The 21,732-nt window shown below is 38.2% G+C and overlaps 1 protein-coding gene across 11 annotated transcripts; it reads right to left on the reverse strand.

Annotated features, from left to right (window-relative positions):
• Positions 1-1,334: 1,334 nt before the first annotated feature.
• ZNF207 (zinc finger protein 207) lies at positions 1,335-21,413 on the reverse strand. Of its 11 annotated transcripts, XR_008238359.1 has the most exons (16): positions 21,203-21,413; positions 19,434-19,560; positions 18,852-18,990; positions 18,091-18,261; positions 17,318-17,393; positions 16,777-16,824; positions 14,466-14,536; positions 13,181-13,341; positions 12,271-12,363; positions 10,822-11,064; positions 9,928-10,090; positions 9,554-9,737; positions 9,254-9,333; positions 5,014-5,068; positions 2,009-2,097; positions 1,335-1,467 (listed from the first exon to the last, which is right to left on the reverse strand). XR_008238359.1 is itself a non-coding variant. In XM_052808804.1 (13 exons), the coding sequence occupies exons 1-12, from the start codon at positions 21,241-21,243 to the stop codon at positions 9,577-9,579; spliced, it is 1,494 nt and encodes a 497-aa protein (XP_052664764.1). In that variant the 5' UTR covers positions 21,244-21,413; the 3' UTR covers positions 5,050-5,068; positions 9,554-9,576. The 11 variants fall into 11 exon arrangements, 10 of the variants coding, with proteins under 10 accessions (XP_052664764.1, XP_052664762.1, XP_052664765.1 ...); XM_052808804.1 differs by lacking the exons at positions 1,335-1,467; positions 2,009-2,097; positions 9,254-9,333 and having other exon boundaries at positions 5,050-5,068; XM_052808802.1 differs by lacking the exons at positions 1,335-1,467; positions 2,009-2,097; positions 5,014-5,068 and having other exon boundaries at positions 8,989-9,333.
• Positions 21,414-21,732: the final 319 nt, after the last annotated feature.

The following is a 21,732-nucleotide window of genomic DNA, read 5'->3' on the forward strand; positions in this document are numbered from 1 at the left end:
GTTTTCCTTAAAAGTGCTTGCAGATATTACCTACCCACAAGTTTAGTTAAAACCATTACAGATCTTACAAAAAAAAATCTAGACGTTCACTCACTACTGAAAACAGTAGTAGATAACAGATACATTCACATTTCAGAGACCAAAATTCCCCTCATGTATTTAAGTGGTATCATTTGAACAAATTATTTCAAATAGGAACATCAGGTACTTACAGATTAAACTAACCTGTACTGGCAGTGCTGTAGAATTTTTCTTCTCTACCAGTAAGTAGCAAATGCTGAAATTCTGCTGCTAGTTAACAGAAACACAAATTGTATTAAACCAAGGAGTTTAACCCATAATTTAGTTTTTCATTAAAAAAGCTGCCAAACTTCAATTACTGCAATTTGTTGCTTAAGAAAAGCATATGAAGTAAAGGCAACTATAAAACTACTTTCAATTTGCCCTTACTTTTCTGATATTTTTCACACATAAGCCAGAAGTTTAACAAGGTAATCCTGTTGCCTACCACAAACAAAGGAAATTACAATACTTACATAGCCAGGTTCCTTCATTAAACAGTCTCATAAAGTGTGTTTTCTTATTCTAGACTTTACAAATGAAAGACCAAAATGTGTTTTCTTCCACTAAAGTTTATGGGAAAGAAGCTAAAGAATTCAGTGCAAGTAACATATATGCAAGTAACTCAACAAAAAAAAAAGAGAAAGAAAAAGCGCTCTGCATGACATCTTCATCTCAAAGCATTACATAATTTCCTAAGTTGGGAGACACTGAAATAGCTTCATTTGGTTGTATGGCATTAATTTCTGGTAATTCAAAACTGCTGTTAGCAAAAACCATTTATACATATTGGCTACTAAGGGCAGCAGAAGTTGAAATTCTACACACACACACCCTTTCTGAATAGCACCTGGGAACATGGTTAAGATTTAGACAAAATTTAAGAAATAAAATTTGAGATGTCAGAAGCTTGAATCTGGTATAAAGCAGTTAGCTAACAGAGATATATGCTTTAACTGCTAATGAGAATTTTTAAGGAAGCTTCCAAGCTCTCAAAGTTCTGTGTGTGTTTGTTTTTAGTTAAGATGATACTGGCATTAAAATTCTACTATTTTCTCAAGCTTTTAAACTTCTTTAAATCCCTGAGAAAGAAAAACCTTAAGATAAGTTCAAGACAATATTTGTGGAGAAGTTAAATTCATTGTCATTAAAACAGCTATTGTTCCTACTGCAAGAAAGCCCGTAAGAACAAAACAAGTTATTGTAAACTTGCTCAGAAGGTGCAAGCGCCTCACTATTCAAAATAGTGATCAGGTGTATAAATACCAACCACGGACAGTCAATACTGACTCGTCAGGATTCTAAGAACAAACGACTGAGGATAACATCCTGGATCCTGTGGTTCAAGACAGGATATGGCTGTCTGCAAAAGCAGCAAGCTGAAGTGCCTGGCTCTCTCAAATAGACCTTCGCAAGACAAAAGTAAAAATGCATTCACTCTACAACAGAATCTACAAATACTGTACTTGAACTATTTTCTTCTAGTAGAGTCTTAATGAGAATCTGCGCTCTGACAATCAAAAGACTGCATAAAGCTGCTGTTTACACTGTGGTAAGAAAACTCTCACATTCAGAACTTCAGAAAGAACGTTATATATATTACACTTCAGAATCACTTCAATTCTATCTTGATCCCTTCAACAGCTGCCTCAAAACTTTTCTTACTCTGAACTAGTATCTACCTACCCCAATTATTACAGGAAAATATGGTAGTCACCGATAGCTGCATTTTTATAGAACCCAGTCACTACCATTATTTCACTGGTCTGATCATTTTGATTGAAGTAGACACACTTTAAAAAAAAATTCTTCTTTTAAAAATTCTTCTGGAGGTGGCCTATTCCTCAGAGTATTTAAGGGCTACAATCTTTATTAGGCAAGGCACAGAACACATTAGGAGCTCATCACACAATTCTAAGCAAGCCAAAACTTCATGCGTGGTACGTACTTTATTTGCCACATCTCCCATTCACTTCTCTTGTTAAAAACAGTGGGTGCAAATTCACCCAATTTAGCAGAATATCAGTAATTCTTGCCCTTTAAAAAAAAAAAAGAGTCATGTACCTCTACTCAAGCTTAAAAAAGAAGCAAACTCCCCAAGACCTACTTCCATTAATATCTATAAAAGTCAAGTCAATAAAATACTATCATCGTTAGAAAAGAAATTCCACAAACAGTGAGATGTACAACTTTGTGATACACAGACTGCTGCAATACTGGAGCGTCAGTAAAAACACTGTATCATCCCTCAAAATAAAGAGATCTCATTTACAGTGTACTGTTTGTTTTTTTTTTTAAACTATCCCCCTTAGATCCACACAAGAGGCAGGGAGGAAAACGTCACTAACAACTTCATAAAAAGAGCAAAATATGAACCATTTGCACTAGATGAGAATTTTACAAGTTGTTTTAAAGAGATGACAGGCCAGCTGGTCTAATAGCCGAGGAGATACTCCCAGCAAAAAGCATAGAGCCATTATGGCATCCTTGTGACTAGAAAGACAGCAGCACTTGCACATGTATCTTTAAGTACAAAACACAAAGCAGAAGAAAAACGTGCATCACTACTTGCTGCAAATTTAAGGACAAACGTTAGCCTGTGCTAACAGATCAGAGTAACACAAATGTAATCTGCTAAAGCTACCAACTCCCAAAAAGGGAACAATAAAGACCTGTCCCATCCAGTCCTTTAGAGACTTACAGGACGGACAGGAATGTAAAGGATGGAAGTGAAGGATGTGTGAACTACCCACCAGAAATTACAAGCAGTATTTGCAGCATATCAGGAAAACCCAGAGGCAACCCCCCCTTTAACTCATACAGTAATACTCCATGGCATTTTCTTAATATCAAATGCATCTTTCAGAAGTAGATAGTGTGAAATTAATCTTCTTGGAATTGCCTAAAAGCAGCTTCAAGAAAAAAAAAACCTATAGCAATGCGGTGCTGAGAAATGCTATGTTTTGCTCACAAAACATGCCAAAACACAAAGAAATGGTTCATTTGCTCCGAAGTATTAGTATACAGAGCTTAAACAACGACAGTGAAAACAGAAACTGCATTTTGGAGACATTTTTTCCATGAACATGTCAAACCTAGTTATCTTCAAAAAAACCAGATCAAAGCAATTTCTCCAAATTCAAAAACTTTTTAGCTCTCACCAGGGTATCAATTTATAAGATACAACCCAAGTGTGGATCTAAGTAGGGTACTCCATTGGACACAAAACAGCATACGTATCTGAATATTAGCTTTGTGTGCTTGATGACAAGCTGAATATGAGTAGCTGGATAAAAACTACCTCGTGCTGCATCAGTCTTAAATGGAAACTGATAATAAAGTTCAGTATCGGGCATGTGAAATTCGCCTACTTTTCATTTTTAGTCTCTAAGAGATTCAGATACTTAAAGCAAGAAGTACAAGCCATACTGCACATTATTTTTGGTTAAATGGTTTCCTTAGACATTCTAGGGAATTAAGAACTAAGCCAAATGTTCCTATAGACTCAATATGTGAAACAAATACTAGTTGCAGTAGTGTATCTTGAAGTGTTGTTCTCATCTTCACTGTTATCAAGGGTAGCACGATAATGAGGATTAGAAAAGCAACGCCATGCTCAGTAATCATTTTTGAAACAGTTAACAGAGGACATGTCTAGTCCGACTGGAAAATTGACGATTCAGGGGGGCCTTCTACAGGAAAAATGCAAAGGGCAGAGTACAAACAAAGAAGAGTACAACAGGAATGGGAAATCCACTCATAACTAAGTTAAGAATTACAACTCTATCCTTTAATTAAAGTAACTGGAAATCACACTGGGTGTCATTATTTAGCAAAATCTCAAAGAAATGAAACACAGTCTATGCTCATCAAAAACCACAAACAAATTCTAATAAGATCTCAAAAATTTAAAGTAGTTATAAAACCTGACTCCAACATTTGTTAATTTTCTATGTCACTGCTGATAGGCTGCAAGACCTCCCTGGACAAAACCTGTTCTTCTGAAGCTGAAGTTGTCTTTAAGCAACCTCAAGCATTCAAAGCCAATATATCTGCAACAGAGTGAGCAGCAACACTAAAGCTCATTTTTCTTCACAAAGGGTTGAACATTTTGTTGGTCACTGTGTGAAAGAAGGAACTTCACATAAGCATATACCTAAGCAAATTCTGAATACGCAAAAGAATTCCACAAGGTTTCAAAAAAGTGCTATGACTTTCAGTACTGTTGCAATAGACAAAATATTGTGAAGTTTGGTGTATTTGAGACATTGATGAGGTCTTCCCTGAAACTGACAAACTGAAAAATCTGCAGCTTTGATTTCTCATTCTTCTTTTCCACTTTACCAACTTGAATCTCTATTTCTTCACAGGGCTCTACATTAATATTTGTTGTGGTGCAGCTCACATATGCAGCAGTATTAGCACCTTAACTTCCTCCAAAGAAACTGTATTCTATAATTTAGCCTACACAATTTTGTGACTATAAATGTCACTTACTAGTTAAAACCTAAGTATTTTAAGCACTTCAGTAGCTATATCTCCCCAGAAGAGGAAACATTAGTAGTTGATATTTACATGCCACTAGTTTAGAGACTACACAGTCACATTACCAAAACCAAAAACAAATACAGCACAAATGCAATGCAGGGGAAGAGGGGGAGGGGGCAGTGTGGCTGAAGGACTACCTCAGCAGCTTTGAAGGAAACGCGTTCTGTTAAGAGAAAAGGTACCCGAACATCTTAAAACATGTTCCCTCCCCCTAAGACTCTTAAAAACAGGATAATAAAAAGATAAATATTAATATAGAGCCCATCTACCAAAAGAGAATAAAAAACCTAAATTAAAATAAATTTAGGGGCCTTCACCAAACTTGCTGCAAGTTTGGGGACATAAATATCCAACAGCCATAAAGCTGTGAAAGCCCCCAGAATGAATAAAATAAATCCCACTTGCCTCAGACTGAACAGGGCAACACTGAGACTCTGCCTCAGCCTGTCCTATGGCAGGGCTATAGGAAGAAGAAAAATTTAAATTTTAGAAAAAACATGACCCAATTAAGTGAAAGACATGCATTCAAAGTTAACAAAATTCCAGTGATCAAGCAAACAAAAGAAAATGACTACTATAGCACCTATTTTGTTAGGCCTGAACAAAACTTCTTACAGTTGGTAGCTATTTCTGAATTGGACAGTTTGTTTTGCTTTGTATCTTGATCAATGGAACGTACGTCAGTTGTCTTGGGGCATTTTTCCCATAACTGATAGTATTTACTGTACTAGTTCACAAAAAGTAGAGTTAAAAATTCCATCAGCCACTGAAAATGTTCACCCTCACCTTAGTATTTATGTAGAAGCTAGACCAGTACAATTATTAAGACATTTACTATTATTTTTAAGTGTCATTAGTTACGATTTTAAATTGCAGCCCCAGTTCATAGACTGGTATATCAGAGTCTCAATTTAACTGAAGAGTCATAATGCCCTTCTTGCTGTTTATAAAACTGAAGTAATCTTGATATTTTATTTTTTATCTTGTATGCAGAACTCTTTGGTTCCTATAAAAATAACTGCAGGTTATGTATTCCATTCAATTTTAAGAAAGTAAGTTAGACAGGTCTAAGTACTGTTCAAGAGCTCCATACACTAATATAATTGCAGAAACCATAGAAGGCAGATGCAGCTGATATGTTTCTAGAAGCTTGTTTATATTCTCCCATGCATGCACAGAGCGAGGAAGTGTTATCCACTGAAATTATTAGATATACATCCCAGCCTCAAATTTATTATCAGCACCTAAAAAAAAAAAAATCTCATCTGTGGAAGAAAAAAAAAAATTTAAAACCCCAAAAGTTCCAGGAGAAGACATTTTTAGTTCACATAAGCCAGCTAGTTTCAAGGTTTTATTTAAAGCAACCTTTGCCAAAGGCAGATATTCTAAAGACAGTACGAAACACTCATATCAAGACTTCTGAAAAACTAGCCCAGGCTTTTCCAAGGTTCTTTCATGCCAATCTCATCCCTTTTGCTCTAAAAATCAGCAGATACAAGATCAGCCTCTCATAATGATACTGAGAGACCATGCATAAAATAATTTAGAATCTCTTAAGCAAGTCTTAGATGCCATAAATTCTAAGTATTTTGCTAAACATTTTCCCACCTGCATCTGAACATCTTCTTGGAGCCTTTTTTTTTTGCATTACATTCCAATTTAAAGATTGATCTAAATCCACTTGGAAGTTTTAATTTTACTACAAAATCTGCCATAGATAATTTAGGCAACAACTGAAATACAAAGCTTCTGCCTACGTAATTATATCACTAGAGTCCTGCAACAGATATAAAAGAGATATGCTTTTCTGTAACCATAAAGACATCTGCAATCTCCTTCCAGGGAGAGATTAACTAAAGCAAAAAAAACTGTCTGCATGGCTACATTACATTACAGATTTTGCTGGCACAACTATGGTAGTTAAACTTTGTACTGTAAACCAAGCCTTAGTCTTTATACAAGCAATTACTACATTCAAAGTAATTTTCCTCTTTTTGGGAAAACGCACCATAAATCCAACTCTCTGAACATTAAGAAGCAGTATCCAAAGAAATGAAGGAGGGGACCAACAGACAACATATGCACTGAAATACCCGCCTGTTTACAGAAGAGTACACACAAGAGACACAAGATAGCCACATCACAGCTCTTACAGCACAGAAATGACAGGAGCAGGAAAATAAGTATCCACATGAGAAATCATGGAAAAATTGTTCACCTGCTGGTTGAAGCTTATTAGAGTACCATATGAATAATATGTGGCAGTACTTAGTTGAGGGATTATCATAACATTACTACTAAGGAAAGTTCAATCTTAAAATGCATCCAAGCTGTAAGTCTACGTAGTATTAGCTACAAAATGGTACCATTATCAGAACAATGAGACATTCACTGTTTAAAAGAGGGAAACTTAATTAATACAACTTGCAGAATATGCTGAGTTAACAGTACATGCAGTAAGGTTTTCAAGTATTTATCCCAGGAAAAGTAGGGGTCTGAAAACAACATACCAGTGAAAGACACCGAAGGGAGAAGGTATTTGCTTTACTAGGGGCAGGAGGGCAAAGCATCCTTACAGCAACAATATGATCTTCAGAAAAAGCAAGAAGTTCTATAGTTTTAAAAGCAGAAGTTAAGATCAATTTATACTGTATGAATTTTATGTGTAGTATTACAAAAAGGATGAATGTAAGACACTGTAAAAATCCCTCCAGTGTTTTGTCATTATCCTTATTAGATGAAGAAAAACAGAAGAAAAACACAGTATAAAAGCACTGCCTAAGCAAAACAGTTTTATCTGTTAGACTTATGTATAAAGCAAGATGAAGAGCTAACAAAAGATCTGACATCAAGGCCCACTCAGCACATCTGCAAGCCAAATACTGCACATCTGACAGGTGATCAGTAGATACCAGTGATCAGAGAGAACTGCTTCTCAACAGAGGCTTGGAGTTATGGTCTTAAAACTGCTAAATACTTCAGAAAAAGTGCCTGACAATTCTTAACGGTTAAACTAAGGCCATTCAGCTACAATTAGAGTGTACTGGGTGCTCTGGTGCTTTTATGAGCCATTCCATGACCCCATGTTTGAACCTGAGAGACAATGTAGTCCACAAATACAGTACGGCTAAAATACTATTAAGAGACAGTACAGAATAAAGCCACATGAAGTACTTAAGTGCAGCTAAAAAAAACCCAAGACTTTCAAGAAAAAGAGCCAAAACGCTCAGTATTAAGTGAAAAAAAACTCCACCATCTACAAAAACATGTATGGAACACAAACTGGTAACAAAAATGCTGATAATCTTTCTAACCTACCCTAAAAGAAGGTATCTCCATAAATTAAATTGCACAGATAAAGCTTGAGGCTGGAACATGTATTTAAAGTTGACCTGCAAATGAAAAATTCACCACTCCTTTTTTTCCCCTGTTGTGAAAAGACCAGAGAAGCTCTCACTTCCCTTCCCTCCAAAAAGTCTCCCTCTACATTTTCGTTCTTATCAGAAATATAGCACACTACAGAGTGCTGGTAGACATTCAGAGAATTACAACCTTGACAGTAATTTATCACTCTACCCTTATAAACAGGTAAATGGCTAACTCCTATGGGGAAGGCCTCTCTTTGATAACTGTAATTAGAAGACCTGATAAAAAGGTCTCTTACTCTAGACACTTCCATTAAATGGCTCAAGAAACTCAGCCAACATCTGATCATAGCACAAAACGGATGGTTCATCTTTTAGGCTCTCCTGAGATCTGAAATTCTGAATATTTAAAGTAAAAATACAGCATATAACGTATTACTCTTGCCCCTCTTCTCTCTTTTATACACTGAGAAGGTCAAGCTACTTTTTCTCTTTTGCAGGTCAACTTCAATACAACATCAACTGAAAGTCACTCACCCATGTGACATGCACCTAAGCTTCTAGAAATCTTCATCTAAAAGGCTCCTGAAATTCATATGCATTTGCAAATTAAAAAGAGTCAGTCGAAGAATGAACTAACAGGACACATCTGGCACCAGGATGCATCTTAGAGCAATCACTTTTACATCCTACAAGTGCCAGGACTAGAAATCATTTAAAATTTATTGAGGACAAGAAAGCACAAATAAAGAAACATATGCATTAAGAGAAGTTACAAGCAAGAATTAAGATGTGCCTCCTGCAGCCTCATTTTTGAGGAGTCAGTTAATAAGTGTACAGGTCTTTGTCTACTCAGACGTGCAGCTAAGAATTGACTTAATTTTAGAACAAGGAATTCAGATTTTATCAAAACAGCACCAATAACCGTGTTCATTACACCAATAGCTACCATGGCATGCATCTGTACAAACCTTTCAGGCAGTTGTCCACAGCTGGTCATGAATAAAAAGGCATATAAATTTTTCTCTTCTTTTATTACAATGAAGTTTATAACAGTACAGAAAAGTCACACGACCTTAGTGGGTCAGTTTACTTAAACCCTGAAACAGGAGGAACTCTAAATACATTAAATATTGTTACAAGTTCAGACTTAAATGTACAAGTAGTTGGGAACAGTTACAGCCCTCACCAAACTATGTTGGGGACATGAAGTCCAACAGCACTTGAAGTGCTGTGAAGGCATCATTTCACAAATAGCAACATAATGTTACAGAACTTGCCTTTAAGGTGGTATGTTCATGTAATTCCAGCGCCTTCACAATTTAACGAACCATATTTACTATACTTCACTTCTAAAAACCTAGATGAAACATGAAAAAGAAGCCATACAGTATAAATTGCAACATCAGGAAAAGTTCCTGTTATTATTCCAAATAATTTTTCCCGTGTAAAATAAGAATGTCCAATAGCTCCTTGCATGTGGGAAGATACTTATTTTTTTAAAGTCACAATGAAGCCTTAATTGACGGAAGCTCGGCTATATTAACAGCACAAGATGAGAAAAGGTTTAATCTCCAAACCTATTAGAGCGTGTGTAGTAGCATCAGTAGCGGCCACCTTGCGACATTACAGGAGGTCTCATTCCCATTGGAGGTCGAGGAGGTCCACTTTGGTAAGGGGGCACCATCGGAGGTCCCTGACCGTATGGAGGCATGGCTCCAGGAAGATATCCTGGCATGCCCTGGTGATGAGCACCATACTGACCTATAAATAGAACATTTAAGATGCAAAGAATTTTTTATTTTTTTTTTTTAATAATGGGCAGAAGTTGCATTTTGTGAAAAGCTTCACACACGCACCTCCCCCCACCAGTATATGTCACTTCAAGTTTTAAAAAAGTTTATAGCAAAGACAAATCTTTTGAAGAAAAGAAAGCTAGGAAACTTATGATTACCATGAGGTGGCATGGGAGGTCTCATTCCTTGTTGTTGTGGAGGAATTCCTGGCTGTGGTGGCATCATACCTCCAATTGGTCCAACTGGTGGATTACCCAAGGAAGCTTGTCCTGGTCGAGGAAGATTACGCTGATATTTAGGCAACTGTGCCCTCCTCTCTTCCTAAAACCAGGAACAGACAACCATAACACACTGTAAGACTAAAACTCACCAAAAGCAAAGTAAATAAAAGTGTAACAAAATAGATTACAGGGACTTAACTATTTCAACTACCTTCCAAGTTCAAAGACTGCTACTAGTAATATTACAGAGTAGCATCTGGATTTTTCCCCCTTCCTTCAAAGTTACTGTATTAATACTGGCCAATCTAGCATTTTGCATGCAACACAAATTCTCTTCCTCCCTCAGCTGAAGAAAGCCTCTTCCTCATAACAAGTTGAGACAAAAGAGCCAAACACAAATCTAAATATCCAAACTGAAATTAAGGTTCATTTGTTTTATCCATAAGTTCCGTATTTCTGACTGCTGTAATAGCACCAAGACCACTTCAAACTGTTAAGTCTTTTGTCCTACACTCATTAGCTGTATCTATTTAACTTCAAGGTTAAGTAACATGCAGAAAAAGTCCAAATTATATTTTGGGTTGAGTAATTTCCTATCACCAACAAAAAAAAGGCTTAGATCTGCAGCAGGATCGTTGCAATATGCCAGTCATCACTCTGCAACTGAGGAACTCTTCTCAATGAATGGTTCTGTTACACTAATTCTACAGTTTGCACTCTCACTGTTATTAAAACATGCATAATGCAGAGCACAGAAGAAATTCTATTTAATCAGCCATTATCAGCATAAATTGCATTTTTCAGTAAGACAATGAAAATATTTTAACTTACCAGTGATATATCCTCATCTGGATGGATCAACTTACTGGTTGCACTGGTTGTTGTGAGAGTAGCAGGCTTACTTGTTATAGACGTAGCTGGTTTAGCTGCAGTACTGTTTGTCGTGCTAGTGGTTGAGGCTGTAGACTGTGTGTAAGCAGGGAATGTAGGTTTTGGGGGTTCTGTTGTTGTTGCAGGTGTAGAATTCAAAGGTTTGAAATCAGTACCAACTGGACCTGGAACAGCTGCTGCAGCCTGTGAAACACAGAGATAGATCAATATTTATTTCTCAAAGCGTAAGAAAACTTAAATGATGTCTGTTAAGACCTCTGAAACCTTCCAGTGAGACACATAATTAAAACAAGCTTGACAAAAGTAAAGTTCAGCCTTATCGCATACTAGAGCAACTGAAAACAAGACAAAATAAAACCCAGTATATACACATATATACACACACACACACTGGAAAGTCTAAAATTTGCAGGTCAAAAGCCACAACTAGAAAGAAGGAACAAGAACAACAACAAAAAAAAAAACCTATCAAAATTTTTATCTCAAATACTGAGTTTGGTAAATGTCTAAATCTTTCCTGAATCACTGTTTTATTAAAAGCCTGTAAGTATAAATTCATTGTTCTCTTGCTAAATTATTAGCATACTTTAGCAACCATTAGTTTAGAGTACAGCTCAAAGTGTTAGTATTCATTAAAATTAGATATTTAAGAAATGTTTTAATTAAATACTTAAGAAAGCTCTATTGTGTCAGGGTTTTTTCTTTTAAGCGTTCTCTCTACAAAAATACTGCAATATTTTCACAAAGTACTGTCTCTCTATCGATCTTTAATCTTGCTTGTGAATGAAGAATCAACTGAAGGCAGATATGAGGTCCGCTACAGATTCCAGCATCTCATCTTTCCTACTTTTTTCTCAAATTAACTGTTAAGACAAGAAAAATTTGCTTTACCAGGTTTTCTCTGAAGATGCAGCAATATCCAAAGCAAGCTTTAGTTACAAGAGAATGCTTTTGTTTCTAGTCACTGCACATTTACAATTATCTGAACTTTCCAATCAAAACAAAGTATTTCCATTTTTTGCACATAATACAAAGTTCCCTACATTATGATGTACCATATTAAACAACATAAACTAAAAAGCCTTCACCATGCATCAAGCTAACCACTGCCCACTAAAATGCATTTAACTGCTTTCATGCTTTTTTAACCCTTTAGAACCAGGATGTAACATTTCATTCTTTCACACTAAGAGAAATTGGGCACTTTGACATGCTTATTTCTAGTAAGATGCAACTCACAATCAAGGACTCTGCAGTTTTACCAGCTAAACATAATCAGGAATATAACAGAAATTATCTGAAGATGTTTAGTCAATTTTAGATTTTACAGAACGGTCCAAAGGGTTAAGTTGCAAAGCAATTGGTTTTTAACTGTGACTTCCTGCGTACTTGTGCTGTGCTAGGAAACAGAGCGTTAGAAGATGCTGACAGACTTTCTGAATTGGAGGAAGCTGCACTTGAGCTTGTGACAGGTGTCCCCATCTGTAGCATAAAAGAAAGGAAACAGTGAAAAGTCTCCAAACAAATGGGTGGAAAGTATCCAGATGAAAGGATTTCTTATGCTAAGTCCTTTCTTATGAAAGGACTGTGTTTTTGTAAACTAGTATCTTCCCTGCAGAAGTCCAAAATGCAAATAGTACACTATGAAGGTTTCTGCAACATACTTGAAAGCAAGTAAAAACTTCAGGACTTATACACAAGTGCAATCAAAGGGTAGAGGTCACAAGCCATGATCAATTCCCCACTTCCCTCCCCAAAACATTTAAACAATTTTTTACTACCTTAACTTACTCATAAACTTTTTAAAGTAAAAAACCTCCTAATTCAGGCAATGTTTAACCAGTTTAACAAGACTATAGAATAAATTAGTCCATCTATGGGTAAAGAGCCCATTATGAAAAGAATAGGAAAGAACAAGTCATGTCAAGATTTATACTTTGGAAATTTTACGTAAAGTTCTACGCAATCAGATTCCTGTAGCTGACTAACACATCCCTTCACCCACCCAAAGCACCCTTATTAACGACAAACTAAAGGGATTAAAGAAGTGTTTTGCCTACTCCTTTCTTCCCCACGTGCTTACAGAACTTCTGTCTGGTTTCATGGCTGTTGTAAGACAAACAAAAGAATCTTTTAAAATTCATTCAAGCACTACACTGAATTAAACTTAAGAATCAACACGAGCAAGAAACTTAACCAGTCATTTCTTGGGCCTCCTCAATAATGAGGAATAGACACTGTTGACACAGCGGCAGTTTGAAGAACGTAACAGTAGATTCCAGGCTATGAGACACCTTACCTGCCCCGCACTTGGGAAGAGTGGTTTAGTAACCGGAGGCTGGGGGGTAGGTGCCGATGCAGCAGGAGCTGGAGGTCTGTTAAGAATGCCCGGTGCTGTAACAGGCTGTGCTTGTGTCATTGGAGGCATCCCAGGACGAGGCCCAACAGGCGGCGGCATACCTACAAACCAAAGAACCAGTAACAAATTAGGCTGAAGGAAGTAAGAATACTCCTTTAGAGGATTCTGTTCACAGTGTTCCTTAGAACAAACTCTCCCACAAGGCATATGTATTTTTAAGGCAATAGTAAAATAAAATGTGACAAAGGGTAATGTCAGCAGCCACCAATAAACGTCCATGCATAGGCAATAACCTCAAACACTTCAGAGCAATACTGAACTAAGTTGTGTTTTCTACTAGAGCTTAAATGATGTTTATGCTCTCAATAAATCAACACAATTAATGCAGTAGCTGTTTCCAACACACTGCGCCTATCCTGCCAAGCACATGGATAAGACTGTTACAAAATCCAAAAGATGCGGCCATTATGAATGGTATCAGAACTTTGACCAAAACACAGATCAGCTTTGCTGTGGGTCTTTAGCACAGCGGAACAGTGACACAAGGCTACTTTTTGTAGCGTACCATCACAATACATGCACTTTGTACGTGCAGGGCGCTAGGAGAGGTTCAGAGATGGGAAGTTAACAGCTCACATGGGTTCCATCATATTACTGTGCGGCAGAACTAGGCTGTAACTGTCCTAGTGGCTTGCTTCCTCCTCCAGTGAGAAATGCGGGCAAACCACCAAATCTCAAGCCATCACAGCATAGCTGCTGGTCAGGTGGGACACTCTCAGAACTTAAAGGCTGCTTAAGAACTGCACAAGCTCGAGAAATGTCTCTTCTAGCTATGGTAAGAGACCAAAATTACAGTTAGTTTCTTCACACAGCAGATTCATTACTTGGGTATTTCTCATTTCCCACATTTTCAATCATTACCATTTTCCAGGTGCAGTCACAGACATTAAAAAAAGGGATGAAGAGAGACTAGGCAACACAAAAGCCAGAGAAAGTACAATAGGAAGAGAAAACTATATTCTGTTTTTTACCTTCAAAGTGGTACCAAACACAAATAATTATTTATAATCAAAAGCACAAGACTGGCTTCTGTGGCAATCAATCCACACCAAGGTGGTGGCATAAGTCTGTATATTCTTTATATAAATCCTAAATCTCAGTGGAAATAAATAAATAAATGTAATTTAGCTCACACCATAGTACGAGTTTGACAACCCTGACCTACCTGGTGGCATACCAGGCATAAGAGGTGGTATTCCTGGCCCAGGAGGCATCATTCCACCCATTGGCATCATCCTATTAAATGGAAAATGAGCACTGGTATGAACACTCATGATAAACTGTTAAGATAATTGGCACATACCTGTATATGATAAAAAATTATGGTAAATAATTTCAAGAAGCTCTCAACAGAGGCAATTCAAAACCAGCTGACTCCATAGTTAGAAATGTTTTTTCCACAAGAAAAGAACAAAACAACCCCAACACACACCACACCAAGAAACCCCCCCAAACACTTTTTATTTGAACTTTAATTCCTCAAACTTTCACTTCTTCTATTATCAGATTTCCAGAACTGGTGTCTCTCTTGAAACCTATTTCAGGCTACTAGTTTCAGCAGAGTGTTCAAAGAACCTGCTCTCAGTACACTCAAGAAAATCTGAAAGTAGGAAAAACAGCTAACTCCAATCACACTAAAATCACTGTACATCTGCTATTACTCCTTTCTGACACTACAAGTCTCCTTCTGGTTATAGCACCCTCACATTATTTTAACATTCTCCTTCCTCTAGTGAATGGCAGACAACCCAAATCTGTAGAACTAGCCACAAAATACTGATAAAAACAGAGCAGAGACCACAGGCTAAGAGAGCTTCTGGAGTTTCAATTACAGTAAATATTCCCTACACTAAAGGATAGAAAAGTGAGATTTAAAAAGAAATTTTTTAAATGAGCAGTCCTTACTATGGCATATTTTTCCTTCATATTAAAAACAGGTTGGTTTGGTTTTTTTTCCCTTGCTACTGATACCTGGAGAAAAAAATGGGTCTGCATTTCCCTAACAGAAAGGTGGCATCTAAATGACTCCTTTTATCCTTATCTACTAAACCACACTGCAAATTAATACATGTTCCCCATCTAAACCATACATACAACCCTTAATAAAAGCAAATTCCTCCTGCACAGGGCTGCAACTTCATAAAAATAAGCTATCTACAACACTAAGTGCTTTTACACTGGGAAGCTATAGATGAATATGTACAATTCTTTTACAGGGAACAAACCCAAGCGTAGCTTAAGTTTGCTTAAATTTTTCCAGACACTTGAAGCTGGATTAGGGAAACAAAATAAAGGAATGGTTATTACTTTAGTTAGTATGATAAGCAGATACGTAGCAGCCAAGTGCATACCAAAACCCCACTAAGAAGTAGTTTCTATTTGTATGACAAAGTCAAGACACCTTCACCATTGCTGTTTCAAAATCAAAACAAATCATCATAAATGGGCAAGCATTCATTCTGTACAGCAAACTGCTACCCAGTCTTGTTTTTATTCTCAACTTGTCTACCACTGCTACAAAAGGAACAACAAATGCAGAAGCAGTAATGACTGGGAACATAGTACCATCGCCCCTTTTTTGGGTTAACGGTTGGAGAAGGCAAAGTCAGTCTTGCCACCCATTTTGACAACTATCTGTTAGACTCCCAAAAAAAGTGCTGGCTGATCGCTGCCTGCTGCCACCAGAAAGATGACTTTCAGAGAAACTGCAGGGATAATGCTAGAACTAGTGTCACACTAAAAACAAAGTTGCTTCCTAGGTCCTAATTCTTCTTTGCTCATTTTTAAACAAAATGATCATTGGGTTAAGTAAGCAAAATTTTAGATCAAACTAGATAAAAGCATACCGTAATACCACATCACCCTCCCCTTAAATTTCACAGAAAAGGAAGTGCAGTGAATTTTTGGCAAATTAATTTGTGTCTTTCACTAGATGACATTACATTCACCTGAAGTTAACAAAGTGTTTAAGGAGGACTAAGCACCAGCAAGCCTGATAAAATTCTGTTCAGTTTCCACCCAGAAAAGCTACACTCATGATGAGCATCCACAAGATGTTCCACTATGACATGGTTTTTAAATTCAAAGACTGTTAAAACAACATTTATGTCTCAGAAGAGAACAATCTTTCACCTCAGTGAACTTTAAAACTTAGAAGCAAAGTTCCTGCAGTATGTCCTACAGGGCTAAGGATTGAGCACATGGAGCTGTACTCTGGTTCAAGAGAGGTTATAAGTCCCTAAGGGTCTATTTTGTTAATATTTTATAAAATGCATTTCTCATAACATATAGTTTTGTAATATTCATTTAGATAAAGCATAAAAACTTCAGATATTATATAATAACAAAACCTAACATTTTCCCCAAATTTGTAGGCAGTATTTGAGGTTTGCAGTAAGACAATTTCAAGCTTATCAAAAACATGACATAAAATGGCATAATGAATGTACCTAGAATTACATTAATGAGATGCTTACATGTTTCCACCACAAAATGACTGCATGTATTTTCTCTGTTGATGTAATCTGTGAAAATTTATGACAAAATCAAAAATCTAACTGTGATTTTCCAAACACATTGTGATAGGGTATGGTGTCAACCCCAAACAAACATAAAAACCAACATCTTACTTTTGCCCAAAATACAAGAAAAATTTAAACTATTCAGTATTTTTTTCCTGTTAGGTTGATGACTGATAACCAGATGCACAACATATGTACAATACACAAAGGAACAGTGGTTCGCAGAAGGCTCTAAACCAACACAACAGAACTTTAAATTATTATACTACTAGTCAATAAAGTTAGGAGAAAGGCAACATACTTTATACATAAACTCACAGTTTGGCCATATTTTTAATGTTGGTTTACAGCCATCCAGTTCTTTGGTTAGTCTCAATATTAAGGTTACAGAGTTCACAGGTCCCTACGTACATTTTTCTAATTAGCTTTACCTTTTCTGTGACAGTTTAAAATGCACAGTATGAACATGTAATATTAAGTCTTTCTTGCTACTCACCCAGGCGGCATTCCAGGCATAACTGGAGGCATTCCAGGCATCATAGGTGGAACACCTGCCATTAATGGTGGTATACCTTAAAAGAAGAATAAATTTTAAGTAACTCCAACAACATACAGTCACTAACAAATCTCATCTAATAAATTTAGACTGGATAAATGCTTTACAGGTAGCGCTAAAAGACTGGTTTTTTGAAACAACACTGCTTACAAACAACGCAATATAAAATATTATCTGCAAGTCTGACTTAGATTCATTGTTCTCATTTCTGCAAGACTGTGTAAATTTTCTTAGTAGTCTCCAAAGATCATGCCTTATCATTACAGAAAATATAATGAGAAGAGACCAGTTTTCGCTCACTGTCATTGATCAAAATTCTTTATTCGATATATTTGTGGCCTGTGTATGAACTGCCTGTTCTATGTTAGCAGTCTGTAGATATATGGCAGCCTTTCTGCCGTTTCCAAAATCTTGTTACAAGATACCACAAACAAGTATCATTGGTAGACTTATGTTTAAAGTACTAATCTTATTACCATATTCCTTCAATCTAGGTCCAAGCATTAGGTATCTTAATCTGCTTCACAAAGGAAGATGTGTATGCGCACACAGAATGGGGGAAGAAAATGAAGAAACTGCTTATGTGCACCTTGAAACTATTTTGTGACCTCTAACACCCAGTGTTAGAAAGGGCAGATTATTATTCCAGCATACAAGCAGCAATTTGTGTTTCTACTCAGCTATTCAGTAACTATCTTAAAACACCATCTCACCTGGAGGCATTCCTGGTGCACCTGGCACAGGAGGCAAACCTGGTTGTGCCATTGGGGGAATGTACCCCTGCTGTGGCTGAACTTGCTGGGGTTGAAATGAAGTTGAAGCTGCAGATTCATCATCTTCATACTCATCAGAATCATCCTGTTGTTTCTTTTTCTGGCTCTCTGCTAAAGAGTACAATGTATATGGTCAGACTGAAAACAAATTGTATTCTGTACAATTCATTTTATCTGGGGTATTCTAGCTGGAATGAAAATAATAAAATTCAAATTGTATCAGCATGTTCAAAAATTCATCGAATCACAAAGACAAACTTCGTGAGCCTATCTATACATGTAAATAATAAAGGGAAGGAAAGTGACTCACACTGTAACGACCCTCAACATAAATGGGTCAGTCTCACACTGTCCAGAATAAGCCAAAGCAGTTCAAACAAAGGTGTACTTAAACAGCAAAGAAATGTAAATATTTGGGCATCACAATTGTATCACCCCTGGCCTTTCCTCCCCTTACCCTCAAAAATAAAATCACCATCCCCATATTAATTAAGTAATTGTTACAGCTGCACTGGCATGCAGCTACGTCTGAAAGGGAAAAGAAAAATATCTCTCAACTGCCAAATGTCTAGAGTTGCAGTCAAAGAATGCATTAAACCCAACCCTTACTCTTCCGAGAAGCGAGACCTGTATCACACAGTTTAGTATCAGTAAGAAACAGACTCGGAAAATAACAGATAACTAGCTAGATTGCACTTTACCCTGAGTTTTTTGTTCAAGTAACCTCCTTCGTTCCTCCATATCTTTTTCTGGAATGCCCTCCATGCCATAGATTTCCAGTTCAATGTCTGTTCTTCCAGGAATAGCATTTGGAACAGCATCTATTGTTTCTTTATGTACCTAAAGAAAAAAATTTAAAAATCCTTCTGACCACAGTTCAGGTTAGATTCTCTGTGTTCTTCAGCCAGTTTCAAGATAGAAAACGAACATCTTTAATGGGAAGAATCTCTCTGGCCAAGCACTTTCTAGACATGTGCTTCCTAATCACTGTTAACTACTATTAGCTTCTAAAACCAGTTTATATAAACTTGTCTTCTGAACACCAAGACAATACAATTCCTTCACTCCTCCTACACCCCAAAAGTGATGGCAGAGATCTCTACTGCATACTCTCCATATGACTGCTGACACAGCAGAACTCCTGTTCTGGAAACAGACCATTGCTTTTTCTCATCAGTTTTTAACACTCTGGAATCCCCAAACCCACCACCTTTTTAAGTTCACTATTAATTCCAATTTTAGATACTGCTAAGAAAAGCTTATGTAAGCCTAAAACTTCTTACCTGCATGCAGTGTATAGCTAAACCAGGTCCTGTATACAGTTTCTTATGACATATATGGCATTTAAAGTGCTTTGCTTTTTGATGCTGTATAAGGATTTTTTCATCATCAAAATCCCTGTTACAATACCTATTGAAGACTGTCAAGGAAACATTTAATCCTGAAAGTAACCTTCTATATAACACTAAGCTAATGAGCATCATTGTAATTTTTCCTAAAGCAAAAAAAGGAAAAAGCACAGAAAGCATCTCTGAGCATTCAAAGCATGACAAATACTTCACGGATGTCTGAAACCAAACCTCCCCCTCACACCATCCAGCATTTCCCTACAGATAGGTACAAATCTGGCAAGATGTGTGCAGGCAATCAGAATCATCATTTGATTCCATATTCTTTGACACATGCTTTTCAAGTCCTAGTTATTTCTAAGTGGACTCATTGCTTCTCTGCACACATGTACATTAAAATAAAGTTGCTAAAGCATTAAAAGAGAAATAGACTTGAAATCTACGAAAGGGAAGTTATGCTAAATACTTCAAAGAAGTGCCTATTTAATAAGGAGTATCAGTAGCTAACATTTATAAAAGAGAACAAGGGTTTTAGTTAAAAATTCCTTTCCTTTTCAGTTATCCAGCTACCAATTCTTATGGCGCCGCATAATTCGTTGCAGTCATTAAAGAATTCTCTGTTTTTAAACAGAAAGTTTTTAAGCAAAGAACCTTCTGGACAACTATGTGACAGAAGAGGCAAACTGCATTTCCTGTCTGCAGGTCAGCATTAATATTTTAGCAAATGCTCCACACATATCTTCCTAAATAACACAAATACACATTTGTTATTTATTAGCTGTTCCTAGTTAACACAATGTGTCCCTCACTTCTATCAAAACTTTAAATATATTAGTATCTCAAACAGAAGCACTGATGCCTTCCAACATAAAACGGTAAAAGATCTCAGAGCAGGTTATAAATTCCTTTATTAAACAATTTTAGATTGGCCAGAAACGTTTTAGAGAAAGAAATGGTAAATCTGTAATCACCCCCCAACAAAAAGCAGATTGTGAAGGACTGAAGGAGTGATGGAAGAAAAATCCGCCAGTACTTCCGGCTCCTGAGAAATTATATGTGACTTTGATGCAGCAATTACAAATTTGAAAGTACCCCCCCCCCCAAAAAAAAAGTTTTCAAAAAGTCTCTTTTAACTACATCTGCCCCACTTCTTCCTGAATAACTGTATGTATCAGAGGCGGGGGTTTCTTCCGTTAACATCCTTCCCCCCGGGCGATAAAGACCGTTCTCCATTTTCCTCACGTCCCCGGCAATCCCACCGGGCCTGGCCACAAGAGCGCCAGGGACAGCCGGCCGCAGAAGCTGCCCCCTGCCCTGGCTTTACGGATCGGACGTGAGGCCGAGGCCTCAAGCGAGGGAAGCGGGATCGGGCGGACTAGGCCGCGCGGGAGGAGGAGGCCGGGGGGGGGGGGGAAGAAGCAGAGGAAGGGCACGGACCAGGCCCCATCCCAGCACTAAGGAGCACAGAAATGGAACACGACCAAGCACGGAACCAAACCGTAACGAGGGTGGAAAGAAGAAAAGAACCCCGTGCCCGGAGAGCGAGGAGCCAGGCGGCGAATGGGACAGGACAGGACGGGACGGGACGGGACGGGACGCGACGGGACAGACACCCGACCGGGCCGGGCCAGGCCGCTCCGCTCCCCTCCCCCCCCCCCCCCCCCCAGCTCCCCACACCCGCCTCATCCCACACAGAAGGATACCAGCACCAAGGCTTCAGCTGCTTCTTCTTCTTACGGCCCATGGCGGCGGCACCCCCGACCTACACAGAAAGGAGACAGCCGAGCTCTTCTCTCCTGAGCCGCAACGCCCACACCAGCCTCTCCACAGAGGCGAGCGAGGCAGACACAAAATGGCCGCCACCGTCCCTCCTGGCGCCACCGCCTCGGAGCTCCCAGCCTGCACCGCGGCGCGGCGGGAGGCAGGGGGTACCCACGTGACGGGGCTCCCGGCCCTCCCCACCGCCTCTTGGGCTCTCCCATGGTGCCTCGCGGGGGCGCCGGGGCGCCATTTTGTTTGAGTTGCTGCTGTGGGGGTTGTGAGCGGGCTGAGGCACTTGGTTATGTTTCTCGTTTTCGCCTTTAACGTCAAGGAGAAGATGTTTTCCCCCTGTTAAATCGGACTGGGCGAGAAGCCGTTATCTTTTAAACAGGCCACTCCGCACGGCGTTTTGGTGGTGGTTACCCGTGTCCGTGTAGCTGGCTCTTGACGGGGAGGTCTTGGGGTGTGGGGG

The sequence above is a fragment of the Harpia harpyja genome, chromosome 14 (genome assembly GCF_026419915.1).
Source record: "Harpia harpyja isolate bHarHar1 chromosome 14, bHarHar1 primary haplotype, whole genome shotgun sequence".
NCBI lineage: Eukaryota > Metazoa > Chordata > Aves > Accipitriformes > Accipitridae > Harpia > Harpia harpyja.